The 26,879-nt window shown below is 37.2% G+C and overlaps 4 protein-coding genes and 1 long non-coding RNA gene across 5 annotated transcripts; 2 read left to right on the forward strand and 3 right to left on the reverse strand.

The window, feature by feature from the left end:
- Window positions 1–8,251: 8,251 nt before the first annotated feature.
- Window positions 8,252–9,622, reverse strand: LOC135125156 (pseudouridylate synthase TRUB2, mitochondrial). Its single transcript, XM_064050530.1, has 5 exons — window positions 9,390–9,622; window positions 9,145–9,336; window positions 8,876–9,092; window positions 8,689–8,825; window positions 8,252–8,639 (listed from the first exon to the last, which is right to left on the reverse strand). The coding sequence occupies exons 1-5, from the start codon at window positions 9,508–9,510 to the stop codon at window positions 8,392–8,394; spliced, it is 915 nt and encodes a 304-aa protein (XP_063906600.1). The 5' UTR covers window positions 9,511–9,622; the 3' UTR covers window positions 8,252–8,391.
- Window positions 9,623–9,867: 245 nt separating this feature from the next.
- Ltn1 (Listerin E3 ubiquitin protein ligase 1) lies at window positions 9,868–20,510 on the forward strand. Its single transcript, XM_064050528.1, has 15 exons — window positions 9,868–10,009; window positions 10,055–10,252; window positions 10,299–10,565; window positions 10,613–11,074; window positions 15,920–16,104; window positions 16,155–17,149; window positions 17,205–18,010; window positions 18,085–18,512; window positions 18,563–18,906; window positions 18,953–19,301; window positions 19,348–19,491; window positions 19,537–19,888; window positions 19,933–20,121; window positions 20,175–20,342; window positions 20,392–20,510. Exons 1-15 carry the CDS (start codon window positions 9,962–9,964, stop codon window positions 20,449–20,451), a joined length of 4,995 nt encoding a protein of 1,664 aa, XP_063906598.1. The 5' UTR covers window positions 9,868–9,961; the 3' UTR covers window positions 20,452–20,510.
- Window positions 12,640–15,652, reverse strand: LOC135125496 (sperm protamine P2-like). Its single transcript, XM_064051156.1, has 3 exons — window positions 15,631–15,652; window positions 13,363–13,532; window positions 12,640–12,735 (listed from the first exon to the last, which is right to left on the reverse strand). Exons 1-3 carry the CDS (start codon window positions 15,650–15,652, stop codon window positions 12,640–12,642), a joined length of 288 nt encoding a protein of 95 aa, XP_063907226.1.
- A 64-nt stretch (window positions 20,511–20,574) lies between the features above and the next one.
- On the forward strand, window positions 20,575–21,456 carry LOC135125157 (integumentary mucin C.1-like). Its single transcript, XM_064050532.1, has 4 exons — window positions 20,575–20,656; window positions 20,702–20,886; window positions 20,936–21,081; window positions 21,132–21,456. The coding sequence occupies exons 1-4, from the start codon at window positions 20,639–20,641 to the stop codon at window positions 21,308–21,310; spliced, it is 528 nt and encodes a 175-aa protein (XP_063906602.1). The 5' UTR covers window positions 20,575–20,638; the 3' UTR covers window positions 21,311–21,456.
- A 617-nt stretch (window positions 21,457–22,073) lies between these two features.
- Window positions 22,074–26,493, reverse strand: LOC135125158 (uncharacterized). Its single transcript, XR_010279860.1, has 2 exons — window positions 26,443–26,493; window positions 22,074–22,199 (listed from the first exon to the last, which is right to left on the reverse strand). It is a non-coding gene; the product is annotated as an uncharacterized LOC135125158 (long non-coding RNA).
- Between the last annotated feature and the right edge of the window lie 386 nt (window positions 26,494–26,879).

Genomic DNA, 26,879 nt, shown 5'->3' on the forward strand with positions numbered 1-26,879 from the left:
GTGCCTAAATTGAATTCTAGATTTGCGATTACTGAGCCAGTTTTAATTCACAGGCATGCACAACTTCCTTCGAACTCTAATCAAAGTCGAACGTTTGTATACACCACAAGTAACCTCGCCGCTCTTTAGTAATTAACTACTACAAAAATAAAATTACTAATATGTATGACGTACGCTTTTGATATACCGGGTGTCTGGAAAATAGCGCTACGCTCTTAACAATCATCAATTTTGGTGGAGTTATAATGAATTAAAAATTGGTTCTTTTGCTATGTTTAACAACTAGACAACACATACATTATCACAATAACTAGTAATAAAACTTTTGTCATTTGCCAAAGTCACTGCTATCTTAACAGGTACTAGCCCCGCCCACCCACCCTCCCTTTTCTTAGAGTGTATGTCATTTGCCAAAATTAGTTTTATCTTAGCTACGATAAGACTGACTGTAGCAAATGATATACCTTCTAAGAAAATAGAGGGCGGGTGGGCGGGGCTAGTACTTGATAATATAAGACTGATTTTGGTAAATGACATATCCTCTAAGAAAATAAAGGCCGGGTGGGCGGTTTCATTGGTTTTTTAGATTAGAGCAAAACTGAGTTTTACTATGTCAAGTAGCGAATTAGGCTTAAAAAACTCAAAATGGCCCCGCCCACCCACCCGATTTTCTTTTTGGTCACGCATTTTATTGGACGAACAGTGGAATCTAAACAAAACTCTAAAACTAACCCCACCTACCTTCGGTTTTGAATTTCTTGGCTTATTTGATTAGATGGAATGTGATTGAATCTATTTATAGAAATTCAAAGTGACCTCGCCCACCCACCCGATTTTCCTCTTGATTACTCATTTTATTGGACAAAAAGAGAGTTTTATATTGATAAACATTGGAATCTAGATGAAAAGCTAAAACTAACCCCACCCACCTCCGCTTTTGGATTTCATTGGTTTTTTATTAGTCCGTCTATCTGTCCGTCTGTACGTCTGTCCGTGTGTCTGCCGTCCCGATTTTTATTAGACAGATCCGAAAATACTGGGCCGATTTTTGTCAAATGAGTCTACTTGTGATTTATCACTACAGGACGTCTGAAAAAATTAATGACTGATCAATTTATTTTATTGATTAAATCAAGAATTGCAAGACTGAATAGTAAAACATGTTTAAAATGGTAAATTTTTGTAGGAAAGTATCGATTTTGCAATTAGGCTCCGCCCCTCGATCTGACAACGAATGAAATGTTTGTTCTTAATATACATAGTATTCTCAAAAACGTGTTTTTTATTTCTCGTGGAGAAATAAGAATTTTGCAATTAAGCTTCGCCCCCTTGGCTCAAGACGAATAAAAAATCATCACAATTGAGATAGGGCGGGTGGGCGGGGCTTACTTTTCCCTTTTTTTCTTAATATGTGTAGTCATCCTTTCACAACAAGAAACTTAAAACGTGTTTAAAATGGTAACTTTGTATAGGGAACTATATTTTGCAATTACGCTCCGCCCCTCGGTCTGACAACGAATGAAAAATTCATCACGATAGAAATCGAGACGGATAGGTGGGACTTCTCTTTTGCTTTTCTTTTTAATTAATACATTTAGTTTTCTTTGTATAATTACTTAAGAACATATTTCACATCGTCATTTCTCGTAGAAAAATAAGGATTTTAGAATGAAGCTCCGCCTCTCGGGTTACGACAAATAAAAAAAAATCATCAAAATTGAGATAGGGTGGGTGGGCGGGGCTTATATTTTGCTTTTTTTTCTTAATATACATGGCCATCTTTTCAGAACAAGAAACTTAGAACATATATTTATTATAGTCGATATTTCCCTATACAAATGTTCCATTTTAAAAATGTTTTAAGTTCCATGTTGTGAAAAGAAGTGCACACATACTAAAACAAAAAGGCAAAATTTAAGCCCGCCCACCCGCCCTATCTCAATTGTGATAATTTTTTTATTCGCTGTGAATCAAGCGGGGCGGAGCTTAACTGCAAAATACTTATTTCTTTACAACAAATTAAAAAATGCTTTCGAGTATCGTTGTTCAAAGAATACTATGTGCATTAAGAAAAACAGACAAAATATAAACCCCGCCCATTCACCCCATCTCAATTGTGATGATTTTTTTTGTTCTGAGAAACTTAAAACACGTTTAAAATGATATGGATTTTGCAATGGGCTCCGCCCCTAGGTTTGCCAACGAATAGAAATTTCATTACTATTTAGATAAGGGCAGGATGGGTGGGGCTTAATCTTTGGTTTCATTTTTTTTTTTTTTTAATATACGTAGTGTTGTTTGAACAACACGATACTCAAAAACATTTTTTAATTTTTCGTAAAGAAATAAGGATTTTGCAGTTAAGTTCCGCCTTCTTGGCTCACGACGAATAAAAAAAATCATCACAATCGAGATAGGGTGGGTGGGCGGGGCTACATTTTGGCTTGTTTTTCTTAATATGTGTAGACTCATTTCGACAACAAGAAACTTAAAACATGTTTAAAATGGTAAATTCTTGTAGACAAATATGGATCTTGCAATTAAGCCCCGCCCGTTGATCTAACAACGAATGAAAATCCATCACAATTGAGAATTGAGATCGGGGCGGGTATCGGTGGGGCCTAATCTTTAGCTCTATTTTTTTCCTAATGTAGGTACATAGTATTCTTTGAACAGCACGATGCTCAAAAACATGTTTTTAATTTCTCGTAGAGAAATAAGGATTTTGCAGTTAAGCTCCGCCCCCTTGGCTTACGACGAATAAAAAAAATCATCACAATTGAGATAGGGTGGGTGGGCGGGGGTATATTTTGCCTGTTTTTCTTAGTATGTGTAGACTTATTTCGACAACAAGAAACTTATAACATGTCTAAAATGGTAAATTTTTGTAGTAATTAACGTAAATCCTCCACTTTTCTTCTCCAACCCCGGTAGACACAATATTACTGATTACTGTTGGTTTTATTAAGAAAAAAATAAATACTTAGATAGTCCACAAGCTTCAGTTTGATGTAAAATGCATTCATATTAATATCTTTTTGTCATACAAAAAAAGGAAAAAAAAAAGTTATACCTACCTCCTCTAGTACTTAGAAGTCACTATCACGGTGTAATGCGTGTTGCCTATTATATTTTAAAAATTCACACAGCTCACTACATTTTTTCTCAAAAAGAAACTTAAAATATGTTTAGAATGGTAAATTTTTATAGAGAAATATGGATTTTGCAATTAAGCTCCGCCCCTCGGTCTAACATCAAATGAAAAATTCATTACAAGAGTGACAAGGGTGGGTGGGTGGGGCTTAATCATTCGCTGGTATTTTAAGTTATTCTGAAAGGAGACTATGTACATTACGAAAAAAAGTCAAAAGATGTTTATGACGTCATGACAAATTTTTTATTGATGAAATTTCCCCACTTTCTCGAAAAGGTCAGCATATGCCTCTCTTTATTTAAAAATGTGTATTTGTTGGACTGTACTTCAGAAGCAAGGGAAGTTCTGTCTAAATAACTTTCGACCAATTTCTATGTTCTTTTATCCGAAGGGTTTCTCGGGAGTGCGAGAAGTCTACTGTTCAACAGAGTGGTTAAATTCAAACTCTTGAAGCTAAAGTTTGAACCAGAAAGCTATTATTTTCTATAAACTGGTTAATTGACTTTTGCGAGTATTAGTTAAATTTTGATAGAACCAAAGTCTTAAAATTTTGAAATTTTTGATGTAAAATTTGTAGTATGTACTATGTTTTAAGTTCCAAAGTTTTAGTTTTGAAATTCTAAGATTGTAAATACTCTAAATTCCAAGATTGTAGGTTTCGGGATTCTCGATCCAAATATTTCAAGATTCTAGATTACAGGATTCTAGATTATAATATTCAAAGTCCCATGATTCTAGTTCCCAAGAATCTAGACCATAAGATTCTGATTTATAAGATTCTAGAGTCAAAGATCCCAGATTCAGAGATTCTAGATTCTGGATTCTAAGATTTTGAATTCCAGGATTCTACTGGCCAAGGTTTTAGATTCCAAGATTCTAGATTCCGTTATTCTTGACTTCCAAAGTTTTAGTTTTGAAATTTTAAGATTGTAAATACTCTAAATTCCAAGATTGTAGATTCCAAGATTACAAACCCAAAAATTTCAAGATTATAGGTTTCAGGATTCTAAATTCAGAGATTATAGATCCAAAGATTTCAAGATCCTAGATTCAGAATTTACACCATAAGATTCTGAATCATAAGATTCTAGAGTCAAAGATCCTAGATTCAGAGATTCTAGATTCTGGATCCCAAGATTTTGATTTCTAGGATTCTGATGGCCAAGGTTTTAGATTCCAAGATTCTAGATTCCGTTATTCTTGATTTACAAATACTAGATTCCAAGATTTTAATTGATTAAGTTCTACCGTTCTGAATTCAAACGTAGAATTCTATGCATTTAAAAATATTTAATTACCAAAAAATTGGTCGAAGATTATTTCGACAGAATTTCGCTCGGCCCTGAAATACAATAAAACAAATCCAACTTTTTCGAAAATTGATAAAATTTGAGTATGCGAATTTTCGCTTACGCTTGGGAAGTAAACAATTCCTTAGTTAAAAAAAAAACATCGTAATTCAATGTCTTATAATTTTGAAATTTTTGATCTAAAATTTGTAGTATGTACTATATTTTAAGTTCCAAAGTTTTAGTTTTGAAATTCTAAGATTGTGAATACTCTAAATTCCAAGATTGTAGATTTCGGGATTCGCGATCCAAATATTTCAAGATTCTAGATTATAAAATTCAAAGTCCCATGATTCTAGTTCCCAAGAATCTAGACCATAAGATTCTGATTTATAAGATTCTAGAGCCAAAGATCCTAGATTCAGAGATTGTAGATTCTGGATCCCAAGATTTTGAATTCCAGGATTCCACTTGCCAAGGTTTTAGATTCCAAGATTCTAGATTCCGTTATTCTTGACTTCCAAAGTTTTAGTTTTGAAATTCTTAGACTGTAAATACTCTAAATTCCAAGATTGTAGATTCCAAGAATATAGACCCAAAAATTTCAAGATTCTAGATTTCAGGATTCTAGATTCAAAGATTATACATCCAAAGATTTCAAGATCCTAGGTCTCATGATTCTAGTTCCCAAGAATCTAGACCATAAGATTCTGGATCATAAGATTCTAGAGCCAAAGATCCTAGATTCAGAGATTGTAGATTCTGGATCCCAAGATTTTGTATTCCAGGATTCTGCTGGCCAAGGTTTTAGATTCCAAGATTCTAGATTACACATTCTAAATTCCGTTATTTTTGATTTCCAAATTCTAGATTCCAGCATCTTAATTGTTTAAGTTCTACCCTTCTGAATTCAAACTGAGAATTTTACGGATTTAAAAATATTTGATTATTGAAAAATTGGTCGAAGGTTATTTCGACAGAACTTCCCTCGCCCCTGAAACACAATAAAACAAATCCAGTTTTTTCGATAAATTATAAAATTTGATTATGCGAATTTTCGCTTAGACGCTTGGGAAGTAAAAAATTCCTTTGTTTAAAAAAAAACATCGTAATCCAAAGTCTCAAAATTTTGAAATTTTTCATCTAAAATTTGTAGTATGTACTATATTTTAAATTAAAAAGTTTTAGTTTTGAAATTCTAAGACTTTAAATACCCTAAATTCTAAGATTGTAGATTTCAGGATTCTAGATCCAAAGATTTCAAGATTCTAGATTACAAGATTCTTGATTACAGGATTCTAGATTATAAGATTGTAGGTTCCATGATTCTAGTTCCCAAGAATCTAGACCATAAGATTCTGATAAATAAGATTCTAGAGTCAAAGATCCTAGATTCAGAGATTCTAGATTCTGGATCCCAAGATTTTGAATTCCAGGATTCTACTGGCCAAGGTTTTAGATTCCAAGATTGTAGATTCCGTTATTCTTGACTTCCAAAGTTTTAGTTTTGAAATTCTTAGACTGTAAATACTCTAAATTCCAAGATTGTAGATTCCAAGAATATAGACCCAAAAATTTCAAGATTCTAGATTTCAGGATTCTAGATTCAAAGATTATAGATCCAAAGATTTCAAGATCCTAGGTCTCATGATTCTAGTTCCCAAGAATCTAGACCATAAGATTCTGGATCATAAGATTCTAGAGCCAAAGATCCTAGATTCAGAGATTGTAGATTCTGGATCCCAAGATTTTGTATTCCAGGATTCTGCTGGCCAAGGTTTTAGATTCCAAGATTCTAGATTACACATTCTAAATTCCGTTATTCTTGATTTCCAAATTCTAGATTCCAGCATCTTAATTGTTTAAGTTCTACCCTTCTGAATTCAAACTGAAAATTTTACGGATTTAAAAATATTTGATTATTGAAAAATTTTTCGAAGGTTATTTCGACAGAACTTCCCTCGCCCCTGAAACACAATAAAACAAATCCAGTTTTTTCGATAAATTATAAAATTTGATTACGCGAATTTTCGCTTAGACGCTTGGGAAGTAAAAAATTCCTTTGTTTAAAAAAAAACATCGTAATCCAAAGTCTCAAAATTTTGAAATTTTTCATCTAAAATTTGTAGTATGTACTATATTTTAAATTAAAAAGTTTTAGTTTTGAAATTCTAAGACTTTAAATACCCTAAATTCTAAGATTGTAGATTTCAGGATTCTAGATCCAAAGATTTCAAGATTCTAGATTACAAGATTCTTGATTACAGGATTCTAGATTGTAAGATTGTAGGTTCCATGATTCTAGTTCCCAAGAATCTAGACCATAAGATTCTGATTTATAAGATTCTAGAGCCAAAGATCCTAGATTCAGAGATTGTAGATTCTGGATCCCAAGATTCCACTTGCCAAGGTTTTAGATTCCAAGATTCTAGATTCCGTTATTCTTGACTTCCAAAGTTTTAGTTTTGAGATTCTTAGACTGTAAATACTCTAAATTCCAAGATTGTAGATTCCAAGAATATAGACCCAAAAATTTCAAGATTCTAGATTTCAGGATTCTAGATTCAAAGATTATAGATCCAAAGATTTCAAGATCCTAAGTCTCATGATTCTAGTTCCCAAGAATCTAGACCATAAGATTCTGGATCATAAGATTGTAGAGTCAAAGATCCTAGATTCAGAGATTCTAGATTCTGGATGCCAAGATTTTGTATTCCAGGATTCTACTGGCCAAGGTTTTAGATTCCAAGATTCTAGATTACACACTCTAAATTCCGTTATTCTTCATTTCCAAATTCTAGATTCCAGCATCTTAATTGTTTAAGTTCTACCCTTCTGAACTCAAACTGAGAATTTTACGGATTTAAAAATATTTGATTATTGAAAAATTGGTCGAAGGTTATTTCGACAGAACTTCCCTCGCCCCTGAAACACAATAAAACAAATCCAGTTTTTTCGATAAATTATAAAATTTGATTATGCGAATTTTCGCTTAGACGCTTGGGAAGTAAAAAATTCCTTTGTTTAAAAAAACATCGTAATCCAAAGTCTCAAAATTTTGAAATTTTTCATCTAAAATTTGTAGTATGTACTATATTTTAAATTAAAAAGTTTTAGTTTTGAAATTCTAAGATTTTAAATACCCTAAATTCTAAGATTGTAGATTTCAGGATTCTACTAGATCCAAAGATTTCAAGATTCTAGATTACAAGATTCTTGATTACAGGATTCTAGATTATAAGATTGTAGGTTCCATGATTCTAGTTCCCAAGAATCTAGACCATAAGATTCTGATAAATAAGATTCTAGAGTCAAAGATCCTAGATTCAGAGATTCTAGATTCTGGATCCCACGATTTTGAATTCCAGGATTCTACTGGCCAAGGTTTTAGATTCCAAGATTGTAGATTCCGTTATTCTTGCTTTCATAATAGTATACTTAATAATAATTAGTGACAAATTTTAGTGTTTTAAGTACATAATGTTACCTTTGTCTCAAATAATTTCACGAGAAACTGGAGTGTGTACTCTATACAATCTTGTTTGCAATATTATGTGGTTATAATCAATATCGTCGTTAGATACATAATAGAGTTGCAGTTGAATTACCTACTAATTAATAGTTGTGCCGTTAATATATCGACGAGTTATTTATAGGACTGGAATTTCAATAAACCTCCTGTCATTGATCATTAAAGCAAATTATTAGTTATTATGATTAACTAGCAACCTCATTTCCGGCGACTGAAACCTCTCATTTTATATAATTTTTATATACGCATCCCCCCCCCCCCATAAAGTTGATGACGTCACTTTAAAAATCTTTATTTTTATTTATATTATATTTACAATCATCAAATACATTTTTTGTTTTCAGCAAGATCACGCAGTACAACTGAGGTCAAAGCCAGTGCTGAGGAAGTAATTGAGCCTGAAGAGCTATAGCAAGTCACTGCAACGCCGCTTTCTTCTGTTTGACTAAATTCTCGTGCTCATCTATAATCGCTATACATTCCTCCATATTGGTAATAATGTGCTGCAACGTCCAATGTTTTCTCAACAGGGCATTCTCTAACGTAAAATAGCTGTGTCTAATACACTGAATTCCAGTACAATGCGCCGTGGAACGTAATTTAGCCCCAATTTCATGAATCAAACTTTTCAGGTAAGTTTCATACTCATTAATACACTGTATTTCTGAAATAATTGACATTAATTAGTGGATTAGGGTATAGTTAATGCACACCTATGACGAAATCTGGCGGCTCAAACTGAACACACTTGATTCCATAAATCACCGGCAGTTTGGAATCTGCGGGACGAATCGGACCTTCACAAGCCATCTCATATGCAGTTTGTGATTGAAGATCAACACCACAAGACCTACAAAATCCAAACAAGTTTTTTGTAATAAAACTTAATAATAAACATACTTAAACATTTCCTTTTGGTGTGAGGCTTGCATTGCTGCCAACAATTTGTTTATATTTGCGTGCTTAATGTGTTTATACGTTGAACGCTCCACTACTTTTTCGTTTTTAAACCCATTCTCAGTGGCTTCGCCAAAGCGCCCGCTCACTCTATAACTTCTAGTGGGGCGATTTTCCCGAATTAGTTTTGCTGCTTTTGTACCATTCCTCAACCCTAATACTGAAAGTTAAACACAGTTAGGGAAATTATAAGGTGTGATGGGTAAAATTACAAAGAACGCCGCTACTGTGTAAACCCAAATAGTTCGACCAGCTACACTTCAAGTCTTCAATTTGGTAACGGGGTCCCACCACCAGAGGATGATCTGCCAAGTTTGGTTTCACCGTGACTGTTAATTGAGTGGACGGGTTGCCTTCAATACTGACGTAATCCATAGGGGGGCGACATTCCATTTCGTTTAAACCTACAATTTCAGGAAAAATAGATTTGTGGATATTTGCAAAAAACGGACCTAACCTGTACACACCGCAGTAATGATTGTTTGTCGCACGCGTTGGCAAGTCACATTCGGGGGTTTATATACGCAAATGATCGATCTAAGACTGTCCCAAATAACGGGGGCGTCTTTTATCAACATTTTTGTCCAATATTAAGTATTTTAAAAATTAGTTAAAATTAGGTTATATTGGTATTCAGTTGTCACTTGTCAATCGAATCACCGAAACGTCAATTTGAATGTGGCTAAAGCTTCACCATTTGAAAACTTAAAATAAAGACTCGGAAGTAATAAAATCGTTTCCACCTGTTATTAATTTAATTATTTAATTCAAATCGTCATTCCATTTGTGTTATCTGTAACGAATTCCAATTAATCTCTACTTACGTTATATATGTACCAGTAATTATGTACCAACTTGACATTGCTTTATGCAACCAACTTTACGCCCACGTAAGTTACTAATATGTTTCAGGTTATGTTAAATTTTGATTGACAGTTGGCACAGGTTTGTTGTGATAATTAAACAGTTTCCCGTTTTACTGAATCCTTTCTACTCTTTTCACATCTAACCACAACCCGACCCCTTAAAATGGGTGGCAAACACAAACAAGCCCAACGAATCAAGAACAATGCTAGGGTAAGTCGTCTCTGCCCACTTCGAGGAGTCAATTTTTTGTTGTAGCCTTCGAGCAGTGGCCGCAGCGCTGAACTTCTAGCTTCGTCGTCCCAAATACCCCAGTTTTCCTCGGTGAAAGAGATCCGATTCGTTCCACCCACGTTGTCTCTGATGAAGACGGAGGAGTTTGATTCTTCCGTATCGCCCGCCTTCCAGATAGTGTTCAAGAAAATGAACAAAAAGGACTGCACTACGAAGATTAAAGTACGTTTTTGGGGTGTTGTGATTTTTGAGTAATGTTTTTGGGTAGGCGTTGCAGGAGTTTTCTGATCTTATTGCGGGGTCTGAGGCTGAAGCGGTTAAGGCGATTTTGGCGTTTTGGGCTACGTTGTATAGCATTTTGGCCACGGATACGGATCATAGAGTTAGAGAGGCCGTGCACAGCGCGCACTATCAGATTATTCTAAAAGACAAAAAAATTATAGCTCCTTATTTGAAACAACTCATCGGACCTTGGTTTACCTCACAGTACGATAATTACCCGCCGGCTGCCACAGCAGCCGCTAAAGCCTTCACTGTAAGACGTATTTTCGTACCATTTTGTGTCTACAATGTTTTTTTCAGGCCGCTTTTCCGCCAAACAAAATCCAAGATTGTGTAGTTTTTTGCCAAAAAGAAATCCTCACTTACATTTATGATAACCTGACGTCGAAACTCGAAAGCGGTTCAAAGAGTGGCACAAACGAAGACGCGGAGGCTAAATTCGAGAGAATTATTATATCCAGCCTTCAAGGCTATTGTTTATATTTAGATACTTTGACTAATGAGCAAATTGAGAAAAGTACCGAACTCAATAAGCAGATTATTAGCAATTCTAGGTTTCTCAAGTTGGCCACTCACAAATCGGCTTTTATTAGAGCCACTTGGTTTAAAGTTCTGGCCGCTTTGTATTATAAGGCGCCGTTTTTGCTGAGCGACGAACACAGTCACGTCGTACCTGTTATTTTTAACAATTTGGATGAGAGCGAACCGGCGGTCGTGGGGTTCGTGTGGGAAGCGGCGCTGCTGATAATGGAGTTAGGACAGGTAAGTTTTGTATTGAATGTTCAACTACGTATTTTATCTTAACCTTGTGCAGGTTTTTTATTATAATTTGTTTATATTTTTTTAATTTATTAAATGTCTTCTCCCTTTCGACCGCCCCGTTTGCTTCCTTCAAGCCCCCCTGAACAATCTATGCTCCCCTACACACCCTATCGGCTTTCTCCCTCTTTGCCTCCACACTCTTCATTCCATTTTTACCCTTCTCTCTTTTTGCTCCCCCCCCCCCTCCAGAAAAGAAAAATTAAGAGAGAAGAGAAAAAAAAGGATTAACCCCTTTTTTTCCTCCTCTCTTAAACCCTCTGCAGCGACCCCTCTCTCCTCTTAGATCATTTTTTGCCGTTTTTCTTTCCCCCTCTCTTTATTGCTCCCTCTTAATTCCCCTCTCTCTTACCCTTCTTTCTTTACCCAATTTTATTAACTCTTCTTTTTTGTTCCCCGCACTTAAGTCCTCTCTCTTTGCCTCTCGCTAAACTCATTTCGTTTTGCCATTCTCTTCCCTATTTACCTCTATTTTTTTGCCTTTCGCTCTTAACACTCTTATTTTGCTCCTCTTTCTCCCTCCCTCTTTCTTAACTCCTCTTTCTTAATACGTCTCCTTTTGTCTCAGTTTTTTGCACTTCTCTTCTAACCCATTTTGTTTGCCCCTTTCTCTTTACCCCTCTCTCTTAACTCTTCTTTCTTTACCCCTCTGTCTTAACACTTTTTTCTTAACCTCGCTCTCTTAACCCCTCTAGTTTTACCCTTTTCTCTTAATCCATCTTTTTTTGCTCCTTTTTTTTAACCCTTTTTTTCTTTGCTCGTGTTTTTTTAACTCCTCTCACTTGAGCCCCCTTTTTTTGTTCTTCTTACTTAATGCCCCTTTTTTGCCCCCCTTTGTTGTCCCTTTTTTTCTCCTCTTTTTTTTTGCCGTTCTTTTTTTTGTCCCTTTTTCTTTGTCCCTCTTTTTTTAACTCCTCTCACTTAAGCCCTCTTTTTTAACTCATTTTTTCCCCTTCTTTGATTGCCTCTCTTTTTGACCCTGTTTTTTTTTCCTACTCCTTTTTTGCCCCCTTTCTGTCCTTCTTTTTTTTTTGTCCCTTTTTTTTACTTTTTTTTGCCCCTCTTTTTTTGGCCCCATTTTCCCCTCCCCCCCCCCTGCCTTTTTTTTGTCCCTCTTTTTTTAATTCCTTTTTCTTTGACCCTTTTTTACTCTCCTTACTTGGTGCCCCCCTTTTTGCCCCTCTTTTTTTGTCCTTTTTTTGTGCCCCTCTTTTGATTGCTCCTATATTTTCTCCTCTTTTTTTCGTTTTTTTTTTACTCCCTTTCTACCCGTCTTTATTTTTGCCCCTTTTTTGATGGCCCCTCTTTTGATTGCCTCTCTTTTGATTACTCCTCTTTTTTTTCCCCTCTCTTTTTTTGCTCGTCTTTATTTTTGACCCTCTTTTTTGACCCTCTTTTTTTTTGACCCTCTTTTTTTGACCCTCTTTTTTTACCCCTCTTTTTTACCCCTCTTTTTTTACCCCTCTTTTGCCTCTCTTTTTTTTTAACTCCTCTCACTTAAGTCCTCTTTATTTACTCTTCTTACTTAATGCCCTCTCTTTGCCCCTCTTTTTTTTTGTTCCTTTTTCTTTGTCCCTCCTTTTTTGCCCTTCTTTTTTTTGCCTCTTTTTTTACCCCTCTTTCGATGGCCCCTCTCTTGATTGCTCTTCTTTTGGTGGCTCATCTTTTGATTACTCCTCTTTTTTTGCCTCTCTTTTTTTTCTCTCTTTTTGCTCGTCTTTATTTTTGTCCCTCATTTTTTTGACCCTCTTTTTTTTGCCCCTCTTTCGATGGCCCCTCTCTTGATTGCTCTTCTTTTGATGGCTCCTCTTTTGATTGCTCCTCTTTTGATTACTCCTCTTTTTTGCCCCTCTTTTTTTACTCCTCTTTTTTTACCCCTCCTTTTTGTCTCTATTTTTTTTACCTCCTCTCACTAAAGTCCTCTTTATTTACTCTTCATACTTAATGCCCTCTCTTTGCCCCTCTTTTTTTTGTCCCTTTTTCTTTGCCCCTCTTTTTTAACTCCTCTCACTTAAACCCTCTTTTTTATCCTTCATACTTAATGGCCCTCTCTTTGCCCCTTTTTTTGCCCTTCTTTTTTCTGCCTCTTTTTTTTGGCCCCTCTTTTTTGCCCCTCTTTTTTCCCTTTTTTTTGTCCCTCGTTTTTTTTTACCCTTTTTTTGCCCCTCTTAGTTTGTCCCTTTTTCTTTGACGCTTTTTTAACTCTCTTTTTTACTCTTCTTACTTAGTGCCTCTCTTTTTTTTTCCCTTCTTTTTTTGCCCTTCTTTTTTTTGCCCTTCTCTTTTTTGCCCTTCTTTTTTTTGCCCTTCTTTTTTTTGCCCTTTTTTTTGCCCTTCTTTTTTTTAGCCCTCTTTTTTGCCCTTTTTTTACCGTTCTTTTTCTGTCCCTTTTTCTTTGCCCCTTTTTTTTAACTCCTCTCACTTAAGCCCTCTTTTTTAACTCTTTTTGACCCTATTTTTTTTCCTACTCCTGTTTTGCCCCCTTTCTGTCCGTCTTCTTTTTTGTCTTTCTTTTACTTTTTTTGTCCTTCTTTTACTTTTTTTGTCCCCATTTTTTCCCCTTTTCCCCCTATGTTTTCCCCTATTCCCCCCTATTTTTCCTCCTATTCCCCCTCTTTTTTTCCCCTCTTCCCTCCTCTTTTTTTATTCCTTTTTCTTTGACCCTTTTTTATCCCTCTTTTTTACTCTTCTTACTTGGCGCCCCTCTTTTTGCCCCTCTTTTTTTTTGTCCTTTTTTTGTGCCCCTCTTTTGATTGCTCCTATTTTTTTCTCCTCTTTTTTTCTGTTTTTTTTTTACTCTCTTTCTGCCCGTCTTTATTTTTGCCCCTCTCTTTATTGCCCCTTTTTTGATGGCCCCTCTTTTGATTGCTTCTCTTTTTATTACTCCTCTTTTTTTTGTCTCTTTTTTTGCTCGTCTTTATTTTTGCCCCTCTTTTTTTCCCTTCTTTCGATGGCCCCTCTCTTGATTGCTCTTATTTTGATGGCCCCTCTTTTGATTGTTCCTCTTTTGATTACCCCTCTTTTTTTTAACTCCTCTCACTTAAGTCCTCTTTATTTACTCTTCTTACTTAATGCCCTCTCTTTGCCTCTCTTTTTTTTTTGTCACTTTTTCTTTGCCCCTCTTTTTTAACTTCTCTCACTTAAACCCTCTTTTTTTTATCCTTTATACTTAATGGCCCTCTCTTTGCCCCCCTTTTTTTTTTGCCCCTTTTTTTGCGCCTCTTTTTTTGCTCTTCTTTTTCCCCTTTTTTTTGTCCCTCGTTTTTTTGGGCCCTTTTTTTGCCCCTCTTATTTTGTCCCTTTTTCTTTGACTCTTTTTTAACTCTCTTTTTTACTCTTCTTACTTAGTGCCCCTCTTTTTTTTCCCTTCTTTTATTGCCCTCTTACTGCCCGTCTTTATTTTTACCCCTCCTTTTTTTGCCCCTCTCTTGATTGCTCCTCTTTTGATGATCCCTCTTTTGATTGCCCCTCTTTTTGGTCCTCTTTTTTTTTCTGTTTTTTCCCCTCTTTTTTTTCCTTTTTTGCCCTCTTACTGTCCGTCTTTATTTTTACCCCTCTCTTGATTGCCCCTTTTTTTTCCTCTTTTTTGGCCCTTTTTTTGCCCCTCTTTTTTTTTCGACCCTTTTTAACCCTCTGTTTTACTCTTCTTACGTAGTGCCCCTCTTTTTGCTCCTCTTTTGATTACTCTTTTTTTTTTGTTCTTCTTTTTTTTAACTCCTCTTACTTAAGCTCTCTTTTTTACCCTTCTTAGTTAATGCCCCTCTTTTGTGCCTTGTTGTTTTGTTTTTTTCGTTTCTTCCCCTCTTTTCTCCCCTTCTATTTTTTGCTCCTTTTTTTGTCCCTCTTCCCCTTTCCCCCCACCCCTGTCCTCTCTTCCTCTCCCTCTTTTTGCCCCCCCCCTTTTTTTGTCCCCCCTTTTTGCCCTTTTTTATTGACCCTTCTCTTTTAGCTCTTCTTGTTTGTCCCTCTGTCTATGTCGCTCTCTTCTGACTCCTCTCTCTCTTTCGCCTCCTCTTTCTTTTTCTTAACCCTTCTCGCCTATTTTTTTGCCTTTTGTGTCTTAACCCTTCATATTTCTCTCTTTCTATGCCCTTCTTCCCTTCTCTCTTAACCCATTTTTCTTTACCCCTGTTTCTTAACTCCCCTTTCTTTGTCCCTCTCCCTTAACTCTCCTCCTTTTGCCCCTCTTATCTTCTCTTTCTTAAGCTTTCTCTCTGTGGTACCATCTCTTAGCTCTTGTTTATTAATCTCTTTCTTAATCCTTGGTTTTTAACCCTTCTCTCTTTACCCCTCTTTCTTTTTTTGATCCCCATTTTTGCACTTCTCTCTTAATTCTTCTTTTTTGACCCTCTCTCTTAACTTTCTCCTCTTTGCCTCATTCTTGTAATGCTTTTTTCTTAACTTACTATGTGCCCCAGTCGTTTAAGTCATCATTCTTTGCCCCTCTCTCTTGACTCCACTCGGCTTATCCCTCTTTCTTAACCCTTCTGTCTTTTTACCTCCTGTTAACTCCTTTTTCATTGTCGTTCTCTTTCTCATGTTCCCTCTATAACTCCCGTTTCTCTCTGTGTGTGTTTCTTTTCCCTCTTCCTCCCTCTATCCCCTAATTTCTAATGCAGTCTTTCACATAATTGTATTACATTTTTTATCATATAGAATAATGAATGCTGTTTTCGATGTCAAAAATATTTTGATTTAGAGTTAGCTGTGTCACACACAGTGACGCCAGACGCAACTCTCAATCAAAACGTTTTCGATCGCACATTTTTTGAAACGTCAATATTCCAGGAATGGTGGAAACACATCCATATCGACAAAAACTATATATCAAAATTAAAAAAAGTACTCAGAGAAGGAGGCCAAGGCAACGCGAGCGCCATCTACCCCAACTTACTCTCGCTTCTCCACAACCTTCCACCCTCGTTACGCGCGGACCAATTTTACGACAACTTCTTCGAAAATCTACGTTTCGGGTAGGCCACAATTTCCATAAAACTATAATCCGCTCATTTCAATCAAACAGGCTAAAGCGCAGGACCGTCTTAAACAGCAAATCCGAATCCACGGCGGTCGTCTCGGCCCTCGTCGAATGCCTACAATATGTAATTCTAATCAACCAAGACAACACCGACCTGTGCGAGAAACTCATCAAATCGCACCTTTTGACTTTGATCGAGTGGAGCCTGAAAGCGGAACAAGTTTGTTATCGGACGGTTTTCCATCACGTGACGTTGTTGCTGCAGTACTGGACCAGAAACAAAGACAGCGTCCAGAATTACCCCAAGTATCTGGACCTTTTCTGGACCAGTTTGATCGACTTGTTGGAGACGATATCCACCTGTGAGGACGGTAATCAAGACCTGGCGGACCGACAAGTCACTTTCATGCAGCAATTAAAACACATCGCCAAGCCGCGCGAACAAATGAAAGTCAAGTTTTCGAACGAGGGCGAAGTGGGTGACAGCTGTCACGTGACACCCAGTCAAGTGGATGCGTCGTACAACGCACACTTGACCCGATTGGCGTACACGATAATCAAGTCGTACGTCCGCCAAATCCAAGAGCACAAATCCACGTTCCTCCTCCAGAACCTGTTCTCGCTAGTGCGGCTTTTCGAAAGCCGCGAGTTTCTCGCAGGTTTGGCCACAATCCTAAACGGGGACCAAAATTTACCCAACATTTACCACAATTTGTTGCACACGTGGCTAAAGTCGTCTGACTTGTGTTCGGAAGTCATAGTCGAGCTGACGTTCATTCTGACGCAGTACGTCGACGATGGCGACAAGAGCGCCATCTTGGCGTCGTTTCTGGAATTTAGTGAGCAGGAGTCGTTCGGGTGGTGCGTAAAAGGGGCATTTTCGCACCCCTATAATCAAGATAGTGTGGTACAAAAGTGGATCAAGAATAAACAAGTCGGGGAGTTTTTGGTTGCCGCGACTGATGCCAACTTACGAATCGAGTGTCCGGCTGAGTTACAAAATGTGTTCAAGCTGGCCTTCACGGAAAACCGAGACGGAGGTATATATATATTTTTTTTAATAGTGATAGTAATGATAGTGATTTTGTTTGTTAGAATTTCTCACTGATAAAGAAACCATTTCCAATATTATTAACAAAATCAAACAACCCCTTCTCCACCCTGAAGACTTCTCGACTTCGATTGACTCATGCGCACATCTAGCGTCCTACGTTACCGACATGATCTACGCTGAGAACTCGTTGCTCAAATATGGCGACGAGCTGCTCCTCGCGCTTTTCCAGTTTTCTTGCGACGACCACACCGACTTGGAATTCCTCACTGAAGACACCCAATGGGAGATCAACACGTCATGGCAGGACGTCGTCACAGCACTCTCGAAAAGTTTGCCAAAACAAGAACTACTGGAAATAATTGGCAAGCTTGCGCAGTTGGTAGAAGCGAATTTCTTAGACAGGTGTCCCTCTGAATTGTCTACCAACCGAATAATCGCAACCATAGTCAACGTGATTAGGGCAGTTTTTAACGGTCAACCCTTGATAATCACCGATGTTTTTAACTTGTTTTTTAATCGCGCATTTCTGCCAACTTGGAAGCACAAAATCGAGGAGTTGTGCATTCTGGCGGAGTATTTGAACGGAAATTTAGCTAATAGTGGAGGAAGTGTGAGGAAAAGTGGCGAAGTCGAGGAGGAAAACATTTTGAGATACTTCGTATGGGGGTTGATTAAAGTGGCAGTAGTGTCGTCACCGTTGGAAAATCGCGACGAAGACGAAGAAGAAGAAAATGAAGACGTGGAAACCAAAGAGGTTGTTTATAGCATAGACGACAACAAGAACTTAGTTGCAGACATGTTGTATCTACTTGTGTGCGCCCAGTCGTTTCTGAAGAATTACAAAATGGTAAATATTTGTCGGAACTTCGTGTATATTTGGTTGCATACTTAACAAAATTTAAAACGATTATTACTTTTCAGAACAAATATTACACAACGATATCGCAACAGTACGATCTTTTAAAAACCAAAACTAAGAAACTGGTGGAAAGGGTACAAATCTGTGACGAGATTAACAGTGTGCTTGTTGCAAACTCAAACTCAAATTCGTTTCTTTGGACGAAAACTTTGTACCTCTTCCACCAGGAGCTTTTATCGAAGTCGCCACAAGAGACGTTCAAGGAGTGCTACAAAGCCGCCACAAACGACTTAAGTAAAATCCACTTAAGCCAGATATACGGACCCCATATAGACTTCGACTACGTCGACTTCAGCCCCTCTGTATTCCACAGCGTCGTCGTGCTGCGCAATTTAACCCACTGCGACGAAATCGAAGTCCAAATTGCCGAAGTTTTCGAAAAAATCAAAAAACTGCGCAGCGAAAACATCCCCAGATTTATACTAGACACGTACTTGCCAACTTTAAAACTCCCACATTTGTTATTGTTGTTATTTTTAGTAAAGACATGACGTGGAGCGACATGGAGACCATTATCGAAATAATCCGCCTTTTTTCCCGACTTATCAAAGACAAATTCGAGTGTCTCAGTCGCCAGCACTGGGACTTAGGTGTCATTTGCCTATCTTCATGGGCTTCCAACTGCTTCAAACTTCGCGCTGGTTACGACAGCGAGCAAATCCAAGCTTTCGTGGTGGCAGTGTGCGACTTTTACGTCATTCTTAGCCAGAAAATGGCGGATTTGAAGGTCAATAACGTGAAGAACAACTTCGCTGAAGAGTGGGAGGATTTGTTTTTGCCGGAAATACACGCAGAGTTGTTGCAATTGTGGTTGTACTTCGCTGGTGAGTTGCAAGGGTTGTAGAAACCTGTATTATCGACTCGTTTTAGATCAATTTGGCGCGAAAAAGCCGCTTTCGGTTGAGTATGAGGCTTTCGTGCAAGCGTTCGGTAAAGTGAGCGACCATTTTGTCGCCAAGTTGATTTTCAGTAAAGAGAATGTGTTACCGCACTGGAATAAAATTGTGAAGCGGTGTGTTAACTTGATTGTTAACTCGTCGGCCATTCTGCAACTGTGGGGGTACAAGATGTTGCTGGTTCTTGTACCCGGGTTGGTCGAGATTGACTTGCAGTCGGATAGTAGCAGCACGCCGAACACTAAAGGGTTCACGATCGAGCAATTTAGGGAAATTTTGCAGCAAACACACAGTGTAGTCGACGGGGTGTTAGCCGGTTTTAAGTAAGTTGGTTTGAGCGGTTAGGGTTTTTCTCATTTTGTGGTTTAGGTTGGGAGAAGACAGCTGTCAAGTTACTCCGTTCACCGATTCGTTTACGTATACCTTCGCCTACTTGATTCTGTGGGGAGTTTTGCTCCACTTGTGTGAGAAATCGCCGCCCGAGCTTCGCTACCAATACGCTGATTGGCTACGGTAAGTCAGTGCTACCAACTCACTTCAACTAACCTCACTTTCCAGAAACGAGAACTACCTGAAAAACTTGTTAAACAACTTATTCAAACTAATGCCAACGGAGATTTTGCATTACAGCGAAGGCAAAGCCAAAGCTTTCGCTAAACTCTTCCTCAAAGAGCCGACTTTGACGTTTACAGAGGCTTGCACCAGCGAACAACTTGAACACGTCGTCTGCTGGATCTACGCTTTCTGTTTATCGCAGCTGCCGGCTCTGGTGAGGCAGTGGTGGTCCGAAACCGAAACTAAAGTGTCTCAAATCGTGGAAAAAGTCACTTCGTTTTACGTTTCGCCGCAGCTGTGTAGTCAAGAGTTGGCGGATGTGGGGCACCGAGAAAACAAATTCAAGAATATGACGGTACGTTTCAGGCGTTGTGTTCCTTGCGTCATCTAGTGTTGTAGATCAAAATTATCCCGTCGGTGCGCGAAGTTGTGGCTATTTATACCGTCGACGAGGCGCAGATGGAACTGGTGATCACTCTACCTCAGAATTATCCTTTGGGGGGACCAGACGTTAGGTGTAGTCGACAGATCGGGGGGCCGTCGCATAAACAATGGCTCATGCAACTGAAGAAGTATCTTTTACACCAGGTTAGATTTTCGTCGGGTTTGTGTTAATTAATAATAATGATTTTGTTTGTAAGAATGGGCGAATTTGGGATGGTTTGTCCCTTTGGAACAGCAGCTTAGACAAGAAGTTTGATGGGGTGGAAGAGTGCTACATTTGTTTTGCGGTGTTGCACCCAGGTACCTACCAGTTGCCAAAATTAACGTGTCAAACTTGTAAGAAGAAGTTCCACTCAGGTTGTTTGGTAAGTTTCCAACTGGTCAATTTCGAAAATTTTGACGTACTTTTTTCAGTATAAGTGGTTCAGCACAAGCAACAAGAGCTCCTGCCCTATATGTCGGAATCTGTTCTAACCAGCGCATAGATTATATTTTATTATGTTACCGTATTTTAATAAAAATTTTGTTGATCATGCTAGTGTTTTTTTGCGAAGGTCATTCCCATCATCTGATAAAAAATGCCAAACTTAATAATATTTAACTAATTCTTAAGGGACTTAAGTGATTTGTTAATTATGTCACTTGACGTCAAGCCTTGAAAATGAGCGCACTACTTCTGGTAAGAAGATTTTTGTTTTTGATTTTTTGCTGAGTCGCTTTTTAGGCGCTGTTACTTTTCCACAAAATCATACTGAGTGATCTACAACTGACATGTCCGCCTAGTGGTGTTATATGTGTTTCAAGCACTCAATACCAGTTGTGCGCAATCATAAATGGCGAAGTTGTTCTAACAACTGGGGTTTCAAACTGTCCAGCTGGATACGTTTGTGACAGTACTGCACAGTTTACGTGAGTATAATTTCAAAAAATTTGCAGAGTAATTGTTGAATTTTAAAAGTTGTCAACCCGGTTCTAATCCTCCACCTACAACTACAACTACAACGACTACTACTACAACTACGACAACGACGACTACAACAGCAGCTCCTACAACGACAACGACGACTACAACAGCAGCTCCTACAACAACACCTCCTGTTGTGTGTAAGTAAAGTCGGCTACACTGCGTGACGATTATGACGTTTTGTGTTTAGCAACTCCTCCAACGTGTAACCAAACCGCTGTTTATCCAGGACCACAATGCAACCAATACTATAGTTGCGTGGAAGTTATGTGGTGGTGGGACTACGTCCTGGAGACTTGTGCCAGTGGCCAAGCCTTCAACCAAGTGAGTGGACAATGTGAAACTTCAGCCACTTGTGCGTCTACTTAGAAAATAGATAACAGTTTTTCTGTAATAAATTATAAATACCTAAGTAGTGTAATGTCAGTAAATTTATTTGCTTTGTAATTATAAATATTAAGTCAGTTTTATAGCACTTAAGAATAAATAAATAAAAAAATTTATTAAAGTATCAATGGGATTTACGAACTTCAACTAAAAATAGCAAGCCCGGCGAGCCTCGATAGTCGACTCTGTAATAGGATCATAGAAGTTCGAGGAGGTGGCCAGATAGAAATATATTTGTGAGTGGTACCAGAAAATTAATTTTACTTCAAATTTTTCCACGTCGCTTCAGTCATGCAAAATCGTTCAGATTCTTCTAGATTTTTCGAGATTCCTCTAGATTCACTCAGATTCCTCTAGGAAATGTGAGAGAATCTTGAAGAATCTAGCAAAATCTAAAAGAATCTAGAAAAATGTGGATTTGTACAGCATCTGAAACAATCTGAACAGAACCGAAAAATTTAAACAAATCTTGAGGATTTCTGATGGTGTCTTTGAAAGAATCCGAAAAATTCGAAAGAGACAATCAGAAAGCATCCAAACAATTCGAAAAGAAGAGTCGTAAAGAAAATAAAACAAAAATATAAAATTGGTCTGTGGTTAACGCTTGTTGAGTGACATGCGCAGAAGAAGTGATGGTGCTATCGTCGCACTCTCACTCATTCAAAATAAATTAATTTTCCCGTCTAAAGTAGGTACACTGTTTGGAAGTTTCAACTGGATTTTCTCCAATAATAAAAAAAAATCATAGATGTACATAAATTTTATTTTATACTGATGTACATTTTGGGAATTTGTTGCCCGTTTGACGTTATTTTCCTTTATTACCAACATCGCCAATAAGCCATGTTGGGGAACCTGTAACTGCAGAAACCTGAAAATGGAAAGAATAAACATTTATAAGTGTCAATTTGATTTTCCCTAAATTTAAAAGACAAATCAGTAGTAGACGTCTAATTTGTTTTCGTTGTGGTCATGTTTTTGCAAATTTGTTACTTAGTTTCTAACTGATGCTACAAAATTCGTTACCCTTAATTTTTAAATTAGGTTTAAAAAAATACGTACCAACACAATGGCTATTATTGCAAAAGCAGCAACACAAACAGTGAACTTCATTTTTACAACCATGTAGCAACAATGACAGTAATAAGTATACCATCGACACACATCTTTATATACGGTCGTTGTGGTCATGTTAATTCATTTTAAATTTTATGGATCATTAAAAATTCATGTAGCTTTTTTGTGCTAGCATAACTTAAAAACACGACCTTGTTAGAAAAATTCTCAAAAGCATTCTAAAAGTCCGCGATTTATGATGCGAAATTAATTAAAACGTCGAATTTTAAAGTTTTAAGGTAATCGGAGACTATTGACTTAATAAAACCAAATAAAAAGATTCTTCAAAATGACACAGTACTTACTTTATCTGTGAATATTCAAACGATAAACTAGAACTGCATTTAACTTTACAAGTTGTTCTGTATTTTGCATTCTTTTATGCGAAATACTTAAAGTTGTTAAAAGGAATTAGAAGTTCCTCATTCTAAGGTCGTATTAACCAGGTTATTCTTTTTGGATAACCAATAACCACTGTCTGTTGACATCAAGCAAGTTGTTTTTGCAAAATTTTAAAAAATCCAGGAAAAGGTTTTTTGAGTCTCAATTTTGATTCAGGAAATTTGAATTAGTAGAGATTGAAAGTTCCAGTGTCAGAAATAATCGTATCGGAAAATTTGACGATATGGAAATGTCTTGAAAAAACGAAAATTTTCACATCGATCTGAAATTTTGGCATTGTAGAACTCATTTCTGGGATTAGCTTTTCGATACTCCTTCCATTTCACCCGAAAATGCGCATTTTCCGGATTCGAAAACTGTTTTTTGGGTTTAGGGGGTTGTAACTCCGAAATCGAAAGACGCAACAATTCGATTCAGGATGTTTTTAGACATGTAAATCTAGTTTGGTTGGCAACCAATTTAATATATGCAAAGATCCCTACTGAAAAATGAAATTTATCTTTTTGGCAACGAATCAGTTTATCCAACGTGAGGAAAAATTTCATAGTCCACTTTTGTCTAAAAAGATCCTGAACGGTTTAAGTGGGATTTATAAACATGCTGTTGACGTAACAGTTTAAGGACACTGATAACCAGGGACTGATAACAGGAAATTTATTTTATAGTTGAACGTAAAGTGGCATAACGCCCGCAATGAGGGCGTAAATTTCAAAGGGACGCGGTCCGCATAAGTATGGACAATTCATATTTATATTATCATTATTATTTTTAAAATTAAATTATGCAACCAAATATACAAGCCACGTCATTCCATTTCTGTGTCCCAGTCTTAGATCATGTAACAATTATTATATGGTCTAAAGTCCCAGTTTCCCAAGTCCAAAATTGACAGTTTAAGTAGGATTTATAAACTTGCTGTTGACGTTGCTTTTAGAGCTGAAATGTGGATGATTTAAGTTGATTACTACAAAAATTTACCATTTTAGACATGTTTTAAGTTTCTTGTCGTCGAAATAAATCTACACATATTAAGAAAAAAAGGCCAAAATGTGTGTCTTAATATACATAGTATTCTTTGCACAACACGATACACAAAAAGATGTTTTTCTAATTTCTCGTGGAGAAATAAGGATTTTGCAGTTAAGCTCCGCCCCCTTGGCTCACGACGAATAAAAAAAATCATAACAATTGAGACATGGCGGGTGGGTGGGGCTACATTTTGCCCTTTTTTTTTCTTAATAAGTGTAGACTTCTTTTCACAACAAGAAACTTAAAACATGAAAACGGAAAATTTGTATAAGGAAATATCGATTTTTGCAATTAGGCTCCGCCCTATAGTTGCAAAATCCATATTTCCTTGCAAAAATGTACCATTTTAACCATGTTCTAAGTTTCTTGTTTTGAAAAGATGGCTATGTTGTGATAACCCAAACTTCCCGCCTTAAAATTTGACCTTGAAACAGTTTGAAAGGCCCGCGAAAAATTTAAAAATTCAAAGTCTGGCCTTGGCTGTGATCGTCTAACAAATGAGAACCTACGTTGTGTGTTTTTTTTTTGTTTTGAAAAATGGCGGGAAGAAGTTCTTTCATACAAGTGCATACACTGTCGAGAGCGCAAGAAATAATTAACAGAAATTGTTTTGGAGGGGGGGAAACGGCACCACCCTCACAGGGGGAAATACGCTGCGAAGATTTACCCCTCAGCGCAAAAACCCCCTTGGTTTTATTCCCGGACGACATTTTATTACATTTCAAACACCTTAAGATATGTGAAAGAAAAACACTCGCGAATTGACAGACATACACACACGAAAAACGAACAAACGGAAATTCTGTACATCTGTTCGGAATCAATGTAAATATTTATAAATTTAATAAAACAAAGCAAAAGCTGAATCAAGTAACTGGATGCAAGTACACAAGTTATTACAGGCGTGTGGCGGCCGATCTCCTTTTCCTTTTTTTTTTGTTACGGCAGTTAACAGGAGCACAAGAAAAGTACCCCTGGAGCGTTGTGGCATAAGCGGAGTCTGAGCTACCGGTCTGGAACTGTTCTCCCCCCGCGACGGTGATTCTATCTATCGCAAAGCCTACCCCACACGCATATCCCATGACGAACTTTGCCCTGCGGAACTAGGCCATTACGGTCGTCCAACCCGCAAGAGATCTAGGCTATGTACAGGAGCCTAGAAATTTACAACATCGGCGGCCGCCCCTGAATCTATCCAAACCTGTGGACTTGTACAGGTGGCGCGATAAATCTCGCCAGCTCGACTAGGAACCAAACCTCGCTTCTGCCACGTTTTCTGTGTCATTTAACCTCAATTCCATTTTAAAACATTCAATCTCTTATAACTCTGATGTTAACAACAACTGAACAAGTGTTAAAGTTTCAAAGAGCAATAAACAACATTTAAATTCGCCATACAATCTTGTGAAATCTTAAACAACAAATAATTCTTATGTGGGATTAAAGTTGGACATCAAATAATTTATATGATAGAAAACATTCATCAACAAAGTATTTACAAAACAAAACTTAGCAAGGATTCATGAGACGAAAGATCTGGTGTGAAATAAACTTGTACAAATAGAAATGTTATGTGAGGTTAGAACTGTAGAACATGAAATTTACGTTCAATTAAATTTATACAACAAATAAAATTACTGAGGTTAAGATTGTGAGATTAAGAAATATAGTATGATGTGAAAAATTGCAGTGTTAACATAATTTACAGGAGATTAATATTTGCCACACTTTATCAACGGTTCAAGCAAAGAGTTTACATTATGCCAAATAATATCATGATCTAAATGATTGGTTACTTCAAAAATAATTTACTTTGAGAAGTTAAAATACTACGAACTGGTTACCCCAACAAAACACATAATAAACAAATACAAAAATATCCAATCATCGCTCCGAGGGAAAAAGCGTCTCGGTGATGTATCCAAAATCGTTGCGAGGAAAAAGCGTCTCGGTAACGTAAATTTTCTGTAGCGTTGGGGGCATGCCTTAATTAATTAATCAATCTGGCGTTGCGAAACATGCCCCGATGAATTAATCGTGATAATGATGATAACCACCTGAGGGGAGAAAATATCATAACCCCCCCGCCAGTCCGCAGTATAATGAACTTGTTTAACTGCCGTAAATGAACTACCTTATTAGCAATCTTGTGTGAAGAATTTAGAAGTGTTATAATGTAACACTTACGTATATGCATCCAGAGACCTATTCGTAATTAAACATAAGGTGTTTTTCCTGACTAAGTGAATTTCATGAAAACTTCTAGCAAATGGTTAATTTAAATAATCCTAATTGTTAAATTGTGTTTGCTCTAGCTGAGTATTAAGAAAAAGTAGCTTGATTGGTGAATTTTCAAACAAAGAACAGATTCACAACACGTGTTCGCGTCCGACCGGAAGTCTGCAATTTTCGATTAAAAGGGCGCAAGAATTTACCGCGCGGGTTGGGGACAACTGTATCAGTATGAAAAATACGTTTGATCGTCGTTAAACAAAGGCTTCCTCCCGTTTTATTAACTACCAAACCAACTAATTTAAACCTAGCTCTTACCACGTGGTTACACTTACACGAAACACACCAGAATGACCCATTCTACCGCCCTGCCGCTTTTCTACCAACCCTCTAACTGAAATTACCCTAGCGCTACGTGCTGCCATCTAACCCAAAGATCATGCAACTAACTCCTAAGCGCTACGTGCATTAGACCATCCATGCATATTTGGTTGCCTATGTTTAAGGAGTTCCTTTTCGTGATTGAACCTTTTTTTTCAAATTCAAATTATTCAAATGCGATTTCGCGCCGCTGTCAATTAATTTCAGCGCGAAAAGTTTGATTTAAATTCGGTCACCACAATGTATATTAAGAAAAAAAAATTGGTCTAAAGAGTTTAGACAGTACTTCCCTCGCTGTCGGAAACTTGACGACTGCATGCCTATTGTGTTTTTTTTTTCTCATTACATTTTTGTAGTGGGAATTTAAAAAAAAATTGTGATGACGTCATCA

Source organism: Zophobas morio, unplaced genomic scaffold (assembly GCF_036711695.1).
Source record: "Zophobas morio isolate AGI-343-1 ecotype UQ-CSIRO unplaced genomic scaffold, CSIRO_AGI_Zmor_V1 ptg000008l, whole genome shotgun sequence".
Classification (NCBI taxonomy): domain Eukaryota; kingdom Metazoa; phylum Arthropoda; class Insecta; order Coleoptera; family Tenebrionidae; genus Zophobas; species Zophobas morio.

Coding starts and splice junctions, on each gene's coding strand:
- LOC135125156 (XM_064050530.1), bottom strand. CDS start 9,510: ATGTTGATAAAAGACGCCCCCGTTATTTGGGACAGTCTTAGATCGATC. Junction 9,337..9,389: donor CATTACTGCGGTGTGTACAG/GTTAGGTCCGTT, acceptor CTGAAATTGTAG/GTTTAAACGAAATGGAATGT. Junction 8,826..8,875: donor CACCAAAAGGAAATGTTTAA/GTATGTTTATTA, acceptor TGGATTTTGTAG/GTCTTGTGGTGTTGATCTTC.
- Ltn1 (XM_064050528.1), top strand. CDS start 9,962: ATGGGTGGCAAACACAAACAAGCCCAACGAATCAAGAACAATGCTAGG. Junction 10,253..10,298: donor ACTGCACTACGAAGATTAAA/GTACGTTTTTGG, acceptor GTTTTTGGGTAG/GCGTTGCAGGAGTTTTCTGA. Junction 18,011..18,084: donor TTCTGAAGAATTACAAAATG/GTAAATATTTGT, acceptor ATTACTTTTCAG/AACAAATATTACACAACGAT.
- LOC135125496 (XM_064051156.1), bottom strand. CDS start 15,652: ATGAAAAAGGAGTTAACAGGAG. Junction 13,533..15,630: donor GAAAAAGGAGTTAACAGGAG/GTAAAAAGACAG, acceptor GTTAAAAAAAAG/GGGCAAAGAAAAAGGGACAG. Junction 12,736..13,362: donor GAAGGGAAAAAAAAAGAGAG/GCACTAAGTAAG, acceptor GGGTAAAAAAAG/AGGCAAAAAAAAGAAGGGCA.
- LOC135125157 (XM_064050532.1), top strand. Junction 20,887..20,935: donor GACAGTACTGCACAGTTTAC/GTGAGTATAATT, acceptor GAATTTTAAAAG/TTGTCAACCCGGTTCTAATC. Junction 21,082..21,131: donor AACAACACCTCCTGTTGTGT/GTAAGTAAAGTC, acceptor TTTTGTGTTTAG/CAACTCCTCCAACGTGTAAC.